At 64.1% G+C, this 13,023-nt stretch overlaps 1 protein-coding gene across 1 annotated transcript in view; it reads left to right on the forward strand.

Annotated features, from left to right (window-relative positions):
* MAP2K3 (mitogen-activated protein kinase kinase 3) overlaps positions 1-13,023 on the forward strand; it is a 21,932-nt gene that overhangs the window by 996 nt on the left and 7,913 nt on the right. Inside the window, exons 2-5 of the mRNA XM_024753058.1 lie at positions 11,432-11,498; positions 11,818-11,866; positions 12,622-12,735; positions 12,829-12,948. Of these exons, the coding sequence (XP_024608826.1) occupies positions 11,432-11,498; positions 11,818-11,866; positions 12,622-12,735; positions 12,829-12,948 (350 nt within the window). The remainder of the gene's footprint in view (positions 1-11,431; positions 11,499-11,817; positions 11,867-12,621; positions 12,736-12,828; positions 12,949-13,023) is intronic.

Below are 13,023 nucleotides of genomic sequence, written 5' to 3' on the forward strand. Positions count from 1 at the left end.
ATGCTCACCTCTGACGCTGCCTGTGGGTCCTGGGCTGACTGCCCGGTGGGTGCTGGCCGTGCGATGGGCTTGCTCTTGTTTTCTCCAGGCAGCCGGCCTTCCTGGAAATGTCTGTGAGGTGGCGGCTGCGGCAGCAGGCTTTGTCATGCAGAGGGGGAGGATGAGACTTGGAGGGCGAAAGGGGGATTTTTTTTGGCAGGAAGAGGAAAGGATGTTTTTGGCATGTCGGAGTCTCAGCGGGCTGGGCTGTGTGAGAGAGTTCCAAACCGGACGCAGCCGTAATGAATGGGCTGCCCGCGGCTCCCTAACTTGCTGTCTCTGGGCCTCGGTTTCTTTATCACACCTACCTTCCGTGGACTCCTGGCGTAGGATGTGAGACAGTGAATACTAAAGCGCTCTAGGCAAGTGTGGGTGCTGAGATGAAGAGCTCAGAGCTGCTGGGGAAGGGGTACTTGCTGCGTTTTATTACTGTCACCATTCTTGCTGGAAAGGCCTCAGCCATGTGGGATCCAGGCCTTGCCTCTGTTGGGCTGTAGCTGCAGAGTGAGGGGGAGAAAGGTAGCAGCTGGCACTTAGGGGGCCCCTAATCAGGGGTTGTCTCTGCCTCTTTTTCTCTGCGGTTGGGGGAGCCCAGGCAGCTGGAGGGCTTGTGGGGTCCCGGGGAGGGTGTGGGTCCTTCGCTGCCTCTGCTCCTGGCGGCTGCTGTGGCTGGGGCCAGAGCCCAGCCAGCCTGGTGGGCAGGGTAATTACGTCTTACATAAGTGGGAGGCCGGATCCCTGACCGTTGCCCAACCACTGTGAGTAACCCAGGAGGCACTCGAGGGGGAAGACAGCTGGGGAGGGACTTGGACTGCGCAGACCTCGTGGAGCTTGGGAACCGGGAAATCAGACGCTTCTTTTCCCCAGATCCAGGTGTAGGCCTGGCCTGGCCAGTGCTGTGAGACCTCGGGCAGGTCCATCAACCTCTCTGGGCCACAGTGTTTTCATGGGTGGACAGAAGAGGTTGGAAGCAGTGTTTGTTTTTGAAGGCCCTTCAGCTCTTCCAGGCAGGGAATGCCTCATCAAAATAAAAATTAAAGTTGCAGGGTTGGGAAGGGAGAAGGGTCATGGGTGTGAAGGAATAAAGCACTTTGGGGAAACACTCAAATGCTGTGTGACCTGAGTCCCGGCATTGCCTTCTCTGAGCCTCTCTGCAGAGAGAGGGCCAGGATGCATTTCCAGTCTGTGGGTCCAGGTAACAGATGATATCGGGTGGGGACGCTGTCATCCTCTTTGGGGTCTGTGGCAGCATGTGGTGGGGAAGCCATAATGACCTCTTGCCAAAAATCCCAAGAGCTCCCGCTTCCCAAGGTTTTTCCGTGTGCCGTGCGCTAGCCCATTTATTGCTCACAGCCCCATTCGCAGACGAGGTTCCGCTGAGGCTCAGAGGTGTTCACTGCCTTTCTTGAGGTCACACAGCTGTGACAGATGGAGCTGCTGTTCTAGGGCTCAGTGCTCCTCTGTGTCCCATTTCTGTGATGGGTGCTTGGGCTGAGCTGGTGGGATGCTCCCTCTCCCCCGTCACACCTCTGTTCTGAGGCATCTCCTCTAGCCCATGCCTGACCTGGAGGACGGACTGAGCAGAGGTGATGTCTCCTGTGTGCAGAGCCCTTTATAGCTGGCACATTTCATGCTCTCTGCGGTCCGACCCATTTGTCAGGTGACAAAACTGAGGTCAGATGGGAGGAGTGGCTTGACCCAGCCCTCCGAGTCCTGGGCACAGGCCACAGTTTGTCCTTCTCGCCGCCTTCTCGAGGAATTTGGACCAAGCAGGATGTGGTTGGTGCTTGACCTTAGGGAACTTTACCTCTAAGCTTCCTGCCCTGCAGGGGTGCCCTGCCCCCGTCCTCCGTGCCACAGCCCTTGGGAGTTTTCCGGGAGTGCGCGAGGCCCCAGGCCCTACAGCCCTGCTGTTTTCCCCGCTTCCTCGCCCACATGCCATCTCTGCCTGGGATCAGAGGCCGAGGGCAGCCGCGGCCAGAGGGCAGGGGCACGTTTGGTCGGCACAGTCTGGGTCTGCTGCCTCTGGCCACGTTTGTCCTTGGGGTGCCCCCAGTGCACTGTGAGTGCTGCCCCCGTGGGCACTTCCTGGTTGATCCTCAAGTGGCTCCCGGATGCCTGACGGTGACACTGAGGCTGCAGGAGCACCGCGTCCCGGCCCTTCCTGCTGTGCAGCTGCCCTCCCCTGACCTGTCCTGTCCTGTCCTGTCCCGGCTCTCGGAAAGATTGGAAGGTGGCACTTGGGGACTTCCCCCACCCCTGGCGTGACGCACAGGAAACTATCCGCCAACCTGTGGCTCAGGGCCTGAAGGGAGCAAAGTTCTCAGTCGCTTGTGTGGGGAGAGGGCCGGGGCAGCGGAAGGCTTCCGGCGTGAGTCAGCGGGCACTGGGCGCTGACTCACCCGTGGGGCACGCCAGCCGGCTTCAGCTTAAAGGGCCAGTGCCTGGCCGCTGGTGGGTTGGAGGGGGCTGGGAGTCCCCACCTCTCGGGCAGCCTGTGGCCCAGAGCTGGACACGGAGGTGGCCCCCCTCCTGGACCTGGGATAGAACCGGGAGCCCCCGCCTGGCCCTGCGCCCACCCCCCCGGAACTTCCTCTGTTAGGCAAGGGCCCTGCTTCCTCTGTCCAGGGAGCCGCGGCCGTTTCCCGCCCTTGGCCCACGGTCTCCTCCGGCTCCGATGTGCTCCCGGAGGCCGCGGGCGGCCGAGGAGCAGAGGTGGTGCGGGGTCCCCCGGGCTCTTGGGAGACAGGGCTGTGCAGAGGTGAAGACTCTGCCGTCAGATGCCAGCTCAGCCCCTTCGCTGTGACATTGGACGTCCGCTGCCTGCTGTAAATGCTTTCAGTCCCCTGGCACCGCCCGGCTCTCGGATGTGAGGCCTCGGTTTCTTCACCTGCAAAATGGGAGTGGGAACCCTGCGTGCCGTCTTGCCGGCAGCCGCGAGGACAGGTGTAGATAGCCTCATTCCACTCTTGCTAAGTGTCGGGTCCTGGGAACAGCGAGACTGCCCTCTGCCCACAGAGAACCTCAGCGAGACAGGAAGTAGGGCAGAGCCTGGGCTCGGGGGTTCGAATTCTCAGTTGCTCCACTGCTTCCCAGCTTCCTCACGTGCCCTCTCTGACCCTCAGTCTCCTCTTCTGTAAAGTGGGAGAAAACAGCCCCCCACCGGGTGGTGGTAAAGGTGGGAGATGGTGTTCGTCAAACAAATGTCACCTGTGGTTATTTTCTCATTGTTATGGTGGTTCAGTTGTTCGTTGCTGGATGAATGGCCAGCATGGGGACCTCTGGTGATGGACTTGAAGCTCTGTGACACGACTCTGGCTGCAGGGCCCTGTAATGGCAGCTAGAATATACCAGGTTCTTTCCCCACTGCTCCCCAAGCTGGAGCTGGGAGCTTCACTGCCTCTTGGGCCTTCCTGGGGAGGGCTTGCGGGGAACGGAGAGGACGGCGGGCCTGCCTCGGCCTGCACATCGGCGTCCCCTGCAGCATGGGGGCGTGTGGGGCCGGGAGTTGGGAGGGTGGGAGCCTCCTAGGCCAGCCCCTCAGTGGGTGGAGCTCCGTCAGGGCCAGGCAGGGCACCTGCTGCAGGAGCGCAGGGGTAGGTGGAGAGCGCCCTAACCGCGGAGCGGAGGGAGGCCGCGGGGGAAGTGGTTCTGAGGGTCCAGCTCCAAGGCCTCCGTGTCGGTGGGCGGCAGGGCTGAGCTGAGTGGGGAGCAGCTGGGTGGGGCCTAGGCCGCTGTGGGGAGCATCGTCAGCGTCTTGGGAGGGGACACTGTCGGGTCCCAGAAGAAGAACACCACGCAGGGCCCTGTCCCAGCTGGGTGCGGCGACGGGGCGGGCCTCCCTGAGCTCATCTTCCCACGCTGGGGCTCATCGCCCTCCCGGGACTGGCCGGGCCTCTCGGTGTGGCCCCTGTGGTCAGGCCTGCTTCCCCAGCAGTGGCTGTGGAAACCCCCCGAAGCCTCGTGTAAAGGGCGTGAAGAGCAGGCAGGGCTGGGAGGCAGCCCCTCTGCAGCTCAGACACCACGCTTGGGCCCATGTTCCACCCCAGAGGGGGTCACCAGGCTCACCCTGACAGGGCTTCCCCCTGCCCCCTCCCCCCAGTCCTGGGCACAGGTCCCTGTCACCCTCCCCCTGTCCTGAGGTCCTCTCTGGGGTGTCCTTGCAGGCTGAGCTGGCATCCAGGGGCTGCCCTGGCTTCTCTGGGAGGCGTGTCCAGTCGCCTCTCTCCCCCGGTGCTCGCCCTGGGCCGCTCTGCACTGGCCCTTCTGCCCTGTCAGGGCAGACGCCGGAAGGATATATGGAATGTACCTCTACGTTTTAAAGAATAAAGAAAAGTGAATTCTGTATACCCAGCACCCAGCTAAAGAAATCCCACCATACTGTGTGCCCGCAGCCCTTCAGCGTTGCCTCTCCCTGACAACTGTCCTGATGTGTGTGCTCATCATTTCTGTATTATTGTTTTCTTTTTTTTTTGCGGTACGTGGGCCTCTCACTGGTGTGGCCTCTCCCGCTGCGGAGCACAGGCTCTGGACGCGCAGGCTCAGCGGCCGTGGGTCATGGGCCCAGCCGCTCCGTGGCACGTGGGATCTTCCCGGACCGGGGCACGAACCCGCGTCCCCTGCATCGGCAGGCGGACTCTCAACCACTGCGCCACCAGGGAAGCCCTGCATTATTGTTTTAAATCAAGCCCTAATGTACGTGTGGTGTCGTTAAGCTCACTGGCCTGCAGGAACCCCGGGCCGGTGTCCACACCGTGGTCCGTGGGACCAGCACTGGTGTGTAGCGGTGTTGGGGGAGCGGCTAGAGCTGGCTGGCGATCAGGCGCTGCACTGCGGGGGTGATACCGGGACCTGCGTGGAGGATTCGGCGTGTTAACACGTGGCAGCACTAAGTGTGGGGCCTCGGGGTTAGCGTGTCTGAGTGCCTGCAGCTGTTCCTCCTGTTGCTTCAAGTGGACGCTCAGCCCAAGCGGTGCAGCGCTCGGCCTGCGCAGCTATGCCACAGCCCTGAGTTGCCTCGTCTGCGTCACCGTGCAGCTTTGAGGGTTTGTCTTAAGGTTTGCACGAGCCAGTGGGCACGCAGGGACAAGCGAAGGGCCTCGGATGTCCGCGGAGGTGTTTGGGTGCCACCAGGAAGTAAAAAGGGGGCCAAGGGGCATTGCTGTGCCTCCATAAGTCGCTGCTTCCTCGGTGTTGGCGGTCAGCGGCTGCTGAGGCCTGGATGGGAGGCTGCCCGAGACCGCTCGGCGCGGGGGCTGGAGAATGTTTCCTGCCCTTTGTTCTTCTGCGCACCTGGGTCTGGGCCTCTGGCCCACCCCATCCCCTCTCACTCCAGCCCAGCTCGTCCCGTCCCGAGTTGCCCTGCGCAGACCCGGATAGTGTGGTTGGACCACTTCCAGCCTGAGCCCCCTGTCTGGATTCCCCCGCTGCAGAGCTCTCCAGGTTGCCTCCTCTTCCCCGTCAGCCTCAGCTCAGATCTCACCTCCGCAGGGTCCCCTGCTTCCCTTTTCTTCAGAGCACTTAGCACTGTGGAAATCGGTGTAAACGGTGTGCACCCGGACTTTGTTAGTTGGCTTTGTCTGTGGCCCTGTCTCTCCCCAGCCCCGGGCGTCTAGGGCCGGATCGTTCTGGCTTGTGGGGCAGCACCTCTGGCCCTCTACCCACCAGATACCAGTAGCATCCCAAGTTGTGACAGCAGGATGTCTTCAGGCTTTGCCATGTGGCTGTGGTTAGAGCGTGATCCTGGGAGGGCAGGGCCCTGTCTGCTCACTGCTGAAGGGACGGATGCTGTGAGCTGGGTGGGCTCGGGACCCTCCCCACGGGCTCTGCAGACGAGAAGGGCCCTGGAGGTGGGGGGGACGAGGGATGCCGAAGGCCTCTGAGGCCAGGGCCTGGCCCGGGGCCCACTGTGCCGCTGTGGGGGCACAGGGCAGGGCTGCTGGGTTGAGCGCCCCCCTGCCCAGCCTGTCACTCCCCTGTGGGCTCGGTGCTAAGGGCACTGTGGCGGGTGCGGGCCTGGCCCGTGGAGGCTCCCAGGAAACGGAGAGCCCTCCCCTCTGCGGGACCTTGGGGAAAGGCCACTGCAGAGCTGGGGAGCCGGTGTGAGCGTGAGGGGACGTCCCTGCTGTGCCTGCCTCTCCCCCCGCAGAGCGGTAACGGGGGGATCACGATATCAGGGGGTGGGGGTGGGCCTTGGCTTAGCTTGCTGATAGACATTAACTGTGCAGGTCAATCTACTGCCCCCCTGAAAGCCTCCCCCTCTCGGGGCCTCAGTTTGCCCACCTGAGCAGTGGGAGCGGGTTGGCCTGGTTGATCTCTCTCTGTGGGACCCCCACAGGATAGAGGTGGCCAGCTGGGGGCAGGGCCGGGCGGGGGCGGGGGCGTCCTTGGACATCTGGCCTCTGACACCTCCGTGGTGGCACGCGCTTCCTTACCTGATGGGCCCGGACCCGGGGGACCCAGGACGTCTCCAGCAGGATTGGAAAGCACGAGAGGCACCCCAAATATCCAAAAGTAGGAGGCGGGAATAACAAAGTGGGAGCCGGTGTTGCTTTCGTCAGGGAGGCCACGGGTGAGACAGAACGTGGCGGGGTGTGGGGCTCCCGTGTGAGCGAGGCCCGGCAGGGCCCATGGAGCGGGGCTGTCTGCCCTGCCCCCCGCCGCGGCCGCAGCCTGAGAGCCGGGCACGGCCGGGTTGTTGGAATCTCCCCAGGCCCCGCTCAGGGTCTGCTCCCCACCAGAGGCTCACTGTGACCTCGCCTGGTGCCTCCTCTCCGACCCTCTTGGTGCAGCAGACCCGTGAAGACGCTTCCGGGGCTGCTGAGGGCGTTGACAGAGCGGCCGTCTGGGCTGCGGGCCCCGTGTTAGCTTGGGTCCCACGCGTTTCCAGGTGGCTCAGTCTAATCTTCCTCGCGCCAGGACCACTGAGGCAGGGGACTGGACCGCGCGGGCTGCGCTGATACCCGTGCGAGGTCGGTCCGATGTCCCCACGTCACAGTTGAGGCCCAGAGAGGTGAAGTCGTTTGCCTGAGGGCACCCAGGTAGGAAGTGGCTGCTTTGCGGTTCGAGCCCCGGCCGCCTGGCTCCAGAGTCAGTGCTGCCTCTGAGAGGTAACTACAGGGCTGTGACTTGTGTGGAGCCGGCTGGACACGGGAGAGCCAGTTAACAAGGGCGCTTTGCTGCACGACCAGGGGGGCCTCTCTGAACAGGCAGAAGCTGAGGCTCACGCATCAGCTGGGACAGAGTTGCAGGGGAGAGCATTCTGGGCAGAGGGAACAGACAGGAAAGGCCCTGAGCTGGGAACAGCGGTGGCTCATTCAGGTCATGGCTGGAGTCCTCGTTGCCTCCTGTGGCTCCCCTGGAAGGCCGGAGCGGACGAGGACACAGGCACCCGGTACTGTGCCCTCCTGCACCGGGAGCTGGCGGGCTCGTCGTGCTTTGCTGGTGGCAGCCCACAAAGTCTGTTTGTCGTGGTGACAGTCGCCACAGTGGCCTGCACCTGGGCAGCCCTGGCCCGGAGCAGACGGTGGGAGGGGCCGGTGTCCTGTTTCTGGCCGCCCCGCAGACCCAGTTGTGTCACTCTAGACGTAGGCCTGGGGACCCTGACAGGCAGGGCCTCGCCCTCTTCCCCTCCCCCCCACCAACACTGCAGCCACAGGCAGGGAGACTGAAGCTTGTCAGGGGGACGTTCCCAAAGCCCAGGGCGGGCCGTGGGTGTGCAGGCTGAGCTCAAGAAAGGTGGAAAGGGGGCTGAGAGCAGAGAAGGCGCAGGAGGGCCTGCGGCTGTGAGCCCCGGACACCCCCACGTGGATTGTTACCTTTTAACTTAAAATGTTTTATTTTCTGGTTACAAAGTAGCATCAAGTCAAGAATAAAAGCCACTCATATTTCTCACTACTTAGCATGGATTTTCTCACCTCTGCAGAGGCGCTGATGACAACTGTGGTGCCCACCTGTGGGCCATTAGAGGGCCGCCTACTGGGTGCCAGACCCTCGGCCTTGCCTTTTAGGGCGGCAGGTGCACCTCCGAGCGAGCGAGAAGTAGAGGTGCGGGCAGGAGGGCGCTGTGAGCCGCTGGCCTGGCCTGTTGGGGTCTCCAGGTGTAACTCCTGGCCAGACCGACTAACGTGCAGTGACTCCACCTCCGAGCCTCGGTTTCCCCAAGTAAAATGAAGCTAAGAGCTCCTCCTCCAGGATCGTCGGGGCGTCTGGAGGAGGTGGGAAGGGCCCGTGTGTGAGTGGCAGGTGCTGCTTCATGGGCGAAAGGACTTTGGAGGGAGACCCCCCACCCTGGCCCCTGACAACCAGCCACCTTGCCTCGTCTGTAAAATGGGATGAAATCTCTCCACACACAAGGTCACGATTGGGCAGCTGGCACAGCCCTGTGCTGGGGGCAGGCAGTGGCGCCGGTCAGGTCCTGGACAGGCCCCTGGGGGTTCAGAGGTGGCGAAGTAGCTCGATGCAGGCTGAGCGCTGTTCTAAGTGCCTTATCTGATAACTCTACAGGGAGGTGCTGGTTTTTGTGTGTGTGTGTTTTTTAAATTTGGTTGTGCTGGGTCTTACTTGCGGCAGGCGGGCTCCCTAGTTGTGGCACGCAGGCTGCTTAGTTGTGGCATGTGAACTCTTAGTTGTGGCACGAATGTGGGATCTAGTTCCCTGACCAGGGATTGAACCCGGGCCCCCTGCATTGGGAGCGTGGAGTCTTAACCGCTGAGCCAGCAGGGAATTCCCAGGAGGTGCTGGTTTTGTCCCCATTGTATGGATGAAGATACTGAGGCTTAGAGAGGTGTGGGCACTTGCCCGAGATCGCCCAGCCTGTAAGGGGCAAAGGCGGGATTTGAACTTGTGGCAGAGAGAGCCCATGCTTTTGGCAGCAGGGTTGCACGAGAGCCGAGCCTGGTGTGGAGTGAGCAGGGGCCCCAGCTCTGGGGCTGTGGGCTGTGCCGTCAGAGCACTGACTCGGCCGCGGGCCCGGGGCCGCCTGGGTCAGGGCCTTTGGCCAGGATTGAGGCTCTCCTGCCGGCCGCCAGGGCACAGACGGATGCACCTCAAGCCTGGCATCTGGGGGCCCCTGGGGGTGTTTCTATGGAGAGGCTGCAAGTGTCTGCCTACGTCACCCACCGTGGGGTAGATGCTGGGACCCCAGCCCCACCGGACTTTTCCTGGTGGTTCACCCAGCTCTCAGGACAGCTGGGCGCGGGCCTCGTCTTCCCAGGGGCACTGATAACCCCTCCGATCATGGACAGTGGTGGCGGCCCCACCCCCGCTGCTGGGCCGGAGCGCGTGGGCCTGTCTGGATTCACAGATGAGGCGCTGAGGCTGCACAGCAGGGTGTGCCGGAGGCTTGATCCAAACCCGGTTCAGAGGTAACTTCAGGAGGGTGTGCACAGGGTCTCCTGGTGCCCTGTGCACACCTGCGGCACGAGGCACGGGGCCTTGGGCGGGAGGCGGAAGGACGTGCCTGCAGGAGAGGCACGTGGGCACCGTTTCTGCTCTGGGTGGTTTCGGGAAGTCCTGGTCGAGTCCCAGGTCTGCCCAGTGCTCTCGATGCCGATTCTTCTTTAGCACCGACCGTGTGCCGGGCACCGGGTCACACTCTTAGCTGGCCAGAGAGTCCTGGAGAGGCGACACTTCTTGTCAGTCCCTGGCGGTGAGGGGTGAGGGAGGCGTTGCCTCGGGACTCAGGCCCACCCCGCACCCTGGGGCTGGGAGTGGGCTTCCTGGGGCCGTGTGGTGAGAATGTGCACAGGCTCCGGCCTCCAGGGTGAGTGGGCCCAGCCAGAGCCGGCCCTGCCCGCACCTTGGGTGGTCTTCCTCCCCTGGGACGTGGGCCCCGCCAGGCCCCTCTCACCTCCCACCCTGTTGGCTAGAGCTGGGGGTGGGGCTCCTCACAGATGGGGATACTGAGGCCCAGGGGCACTGCAGTGTGCCCGGGGCAGTGGGCCGGGGTGAGATGAGACCATGGGTCCGTCCTCCAGGCCTGGATATGCCCTGCTTTGGCCCCTGCAGGCCTGCTGGGCTTACTTCCCGCTTCCCCAGGAAGGTGGATCCCCAGGAACCTCCCCCGCTCACAGACCGGCGTGAGCCTGGGCGGGGATGCCGACAGCATCAGGGGTAGCTGCGGGTACAGGCACCTCAGCCTCGCCGCCTGTCCACGGGGAGGGCTGTGTGGAGGGCTGGGGAGCTGGCCCCGAGCACAGGCAGGCTTGGCGGCAGTGGGAGCTCGGCCGGTCCAGCGCCCTCACTCCACAGGGGACGTCCTGCCCTGCCCTGGCCAGCCCTGGCTGTGGAACCAGCAGACCCGGGTGCACATGCGGTCCTTTCCTGACTCACCTTCCTGCCCTTGGCCCTGGCCCCGTTTTCCAAGCTGAGCCGGTGCCCTGGAAGGTGGTATTTGTCCTCATACTTTGTCCAGCTGGGGCCCCTTCTGGGGAAGCTGAGGCTGAGAGGGGCGGGGCGCCTGCACACGGGGTCCCGGCCCACGGGCCTGGCTGTGGACACCCCAGGCCGGGTTGCATGTGATGCCTGCCGGCAGGGCCCCCAGCCTGCGTCTGCGCTCCAGCACGACGCGTGGGGGCGTCGAGGCTCAGAGGCGGGATGGGCGGCAGAGCCGGGGCTCCGGCTTGGTGGGTGCCCCCCCACCGAGGTTAGCACTGCAGGGGGGGTGGGGTGGGTAGAGGCCCTGCTACCTTCCCAGGCTGCTGGACAAAGCCCCACACGCTGCGCGGCATCAACACCGGAAGCTCCTGTCCCCCGTCTGGAGGCCGGAGCCCACCCAGGTGTCGCAGGGCTGGTCCTGCTGTGGCCGTGACGGGAGGAACCTCCCCAGTCTCGCCCCCGGGACTGCAGACGGCCGTCTTCTCTGACGCGTGTCTGTCTCTGTGTCCAAATTTCCCCTTTTTAAAAGGGCACCTGTTATGTTGGATTAGGGCCTCACCTTAAAGACCTCGTTTTAACCTGATCATCTTCCGTAACTCTCCAAATAGGGTCATGCTCGGAGGTACTTGGGGTTAGGACTTCAGCTTTCAGGGGTTAGGACACAATTCGGGCCTTCGGGAAACTTGGGACATAGGACTCTGTGTGGGTGGGAGCGCGGGGGCCTGATGGGGGCCGTGGGGGCCAGTCTGTGATGGTACGTCTTCCTCAGAGGCGCCGTCTCTTCTCAGGTGGCTGTGGGGTGACTGTTCCAGGAGGACTGGCAGGGCTCAGGCCCTCCAACCCAGGCTGGGCACGTCCTCTGGGCTCCCGGAGGCCCCGGAGCCCCGTCATGGCGCCGACCACGCTGACCCTCGGCGTCTATGTCTGTGCCGGGACCCTGGGGCTCCTGCCTGTCCTGGGAGATGCTGATTGAGCAGTGGCTGAGCGGACGCTCCCTTCTCTCCCTCCCATTTAGGAAAGTCCAGGAGGAAGAGGGATTTACGAATCTCCTGCGTGTCCAAGCCGCCGGCGCCCAGCCCCACGTGAGTTGGCCTCGGGTTTCCCCCGGCACCGCCCAACAGCCTCCTGAAGGGGCCACCGTGAGAGCCGGGCCCCTGCCTGGGCAGCACCTCCTCTGGGCAGCTGCGGGGGCCACGGGCCTCGCACGTCCGCTCAGGGCCCTGCTCTCCCGTTGAGGACGGAAGGCGAGGCCCTGGCCGTGTCCGCGTGCTGTACCGCATGCTGCCCCGCAGACGCTCCGTGGCTGGGGGTGGGGGCTCCCGGGCAGGATGTGCACCAGGCTGGGCTGCCCGCTCAGGAGGGCGTGGCTCCCCGGGCTCACGGCCCCGCTCCTCCCTGCAGGCCCCCCCGGAACCTGGACTCCCGGGCCTTCATCACCATCGGGGACAGGGTAGGTGTCGTCGGGCCCTGGGAGGTGGCTGCGGGTGGTGGACGGAGCTGGGCTGGGGCGGAGCGCTGGCTCCCCGCTGCTGACCAGTGGCCCGCCTGGGGCAGAGGTGGTGGCTGCCTCCTGGGGCCCTGGTGAGCCGGAGCCGGCGTGGAGCGCCCCGACCCCAGAGGAGTGGTGCTGAGCGCGCAGTTCCCTGGCCCTGCCCTCGGGGCCGGTGCCCGGGGACCTGCGTTTCACTCGCACTTCCCGATGGCTTGGGAGGCCCGGCTTGGGGACCGTGTGTGGACCACAGGACACGCCGAGGGTGTCCCGTTCGTCCCCTGCTCACTCCCTTTTATGGCTGCTCCCTGTGAGGCGAGGCCCTTCTGTTGTCCTCTCCGTGTCCCCGGTGCCTGAAACAGGGACTTGCGTGCAGTAGGTGCCGAACGAGTGGTTCAGTCTGGCCACCTGAGTGGGGCGGGGCGAGAGGGAAGGAGCATCTCTCAAGGGCCCCACGCCGCTGGGAGCACTTTCCAGGCCGGCCTGCTGACACCTCGCAGCAGCCCTTGGAAGGAGGTGCTGTGCCTGTTCTGTAGAAGGTGAGGGGAGGCTCAGAGAGGTTAAGTGAGTTGCCCCAGGGCACACAGCGGAAGTGGTTGGGGCAAGATTTGAGCACACGTCTGACTGGCTGGCGGTCCTCTCTTTCTGCTGCCCCAGTGTCTCCACTGGTGCCTGACTTGGCCCCCGTGAACCCTCTCTATTTTGTGTCCCCCAAGAACTTTGAGGTGGAGGCGGATGACCTGGTGACCATCTCGGAGCTGGGCCGAGGCGCCTACGGGGTAGTGGAGAAGGTGCGGCACGCCCAGAGCGGCACCATCATGGCCGTGAAGGTGAGCGGGGCCCCCAGCCCGGGGCTGTCAGGGCCGGGGGCACCGGGGGCCGCGCCTGCCTCCCAGCCCCTGACCGCAGCCCTCGCCCCGCAGCGCATCCGTGCCACCGTGAACTCGCAGGAGCAGAAGCGCCTGCTCATGGATTTGGACGTGAACATGCGCACGGTCGACTGCTTCTACACCGTCACATTCTACGGGGCCCTCTTCAGAGAGGTGGGCCCTCGGGGGGCGGGCCCGGGGGCTGGGGCTCAGCCAGGCCCAGGCCGTGGTAGGGGAGACACAGAAGCC

This window comes from Neophocaena asiaeorientalis, unplaced genomic scaffold (genome assembly GCF_003031525.2).
Source record: "Neophocaena asiaeorientalis asiaeorientalis breed wild unplaced genomic scaffold, Neophocaena_asiaeorientalis_V1.1 scaffold540, whole genome shotgun sequence".
Lineage (NCBI taxonomy): Eukaryota > Metazoa > Chordata > Mammalia > Artiodactyla > Phocoenidae > Neophocaena > Neophocaena asiaeorientalis.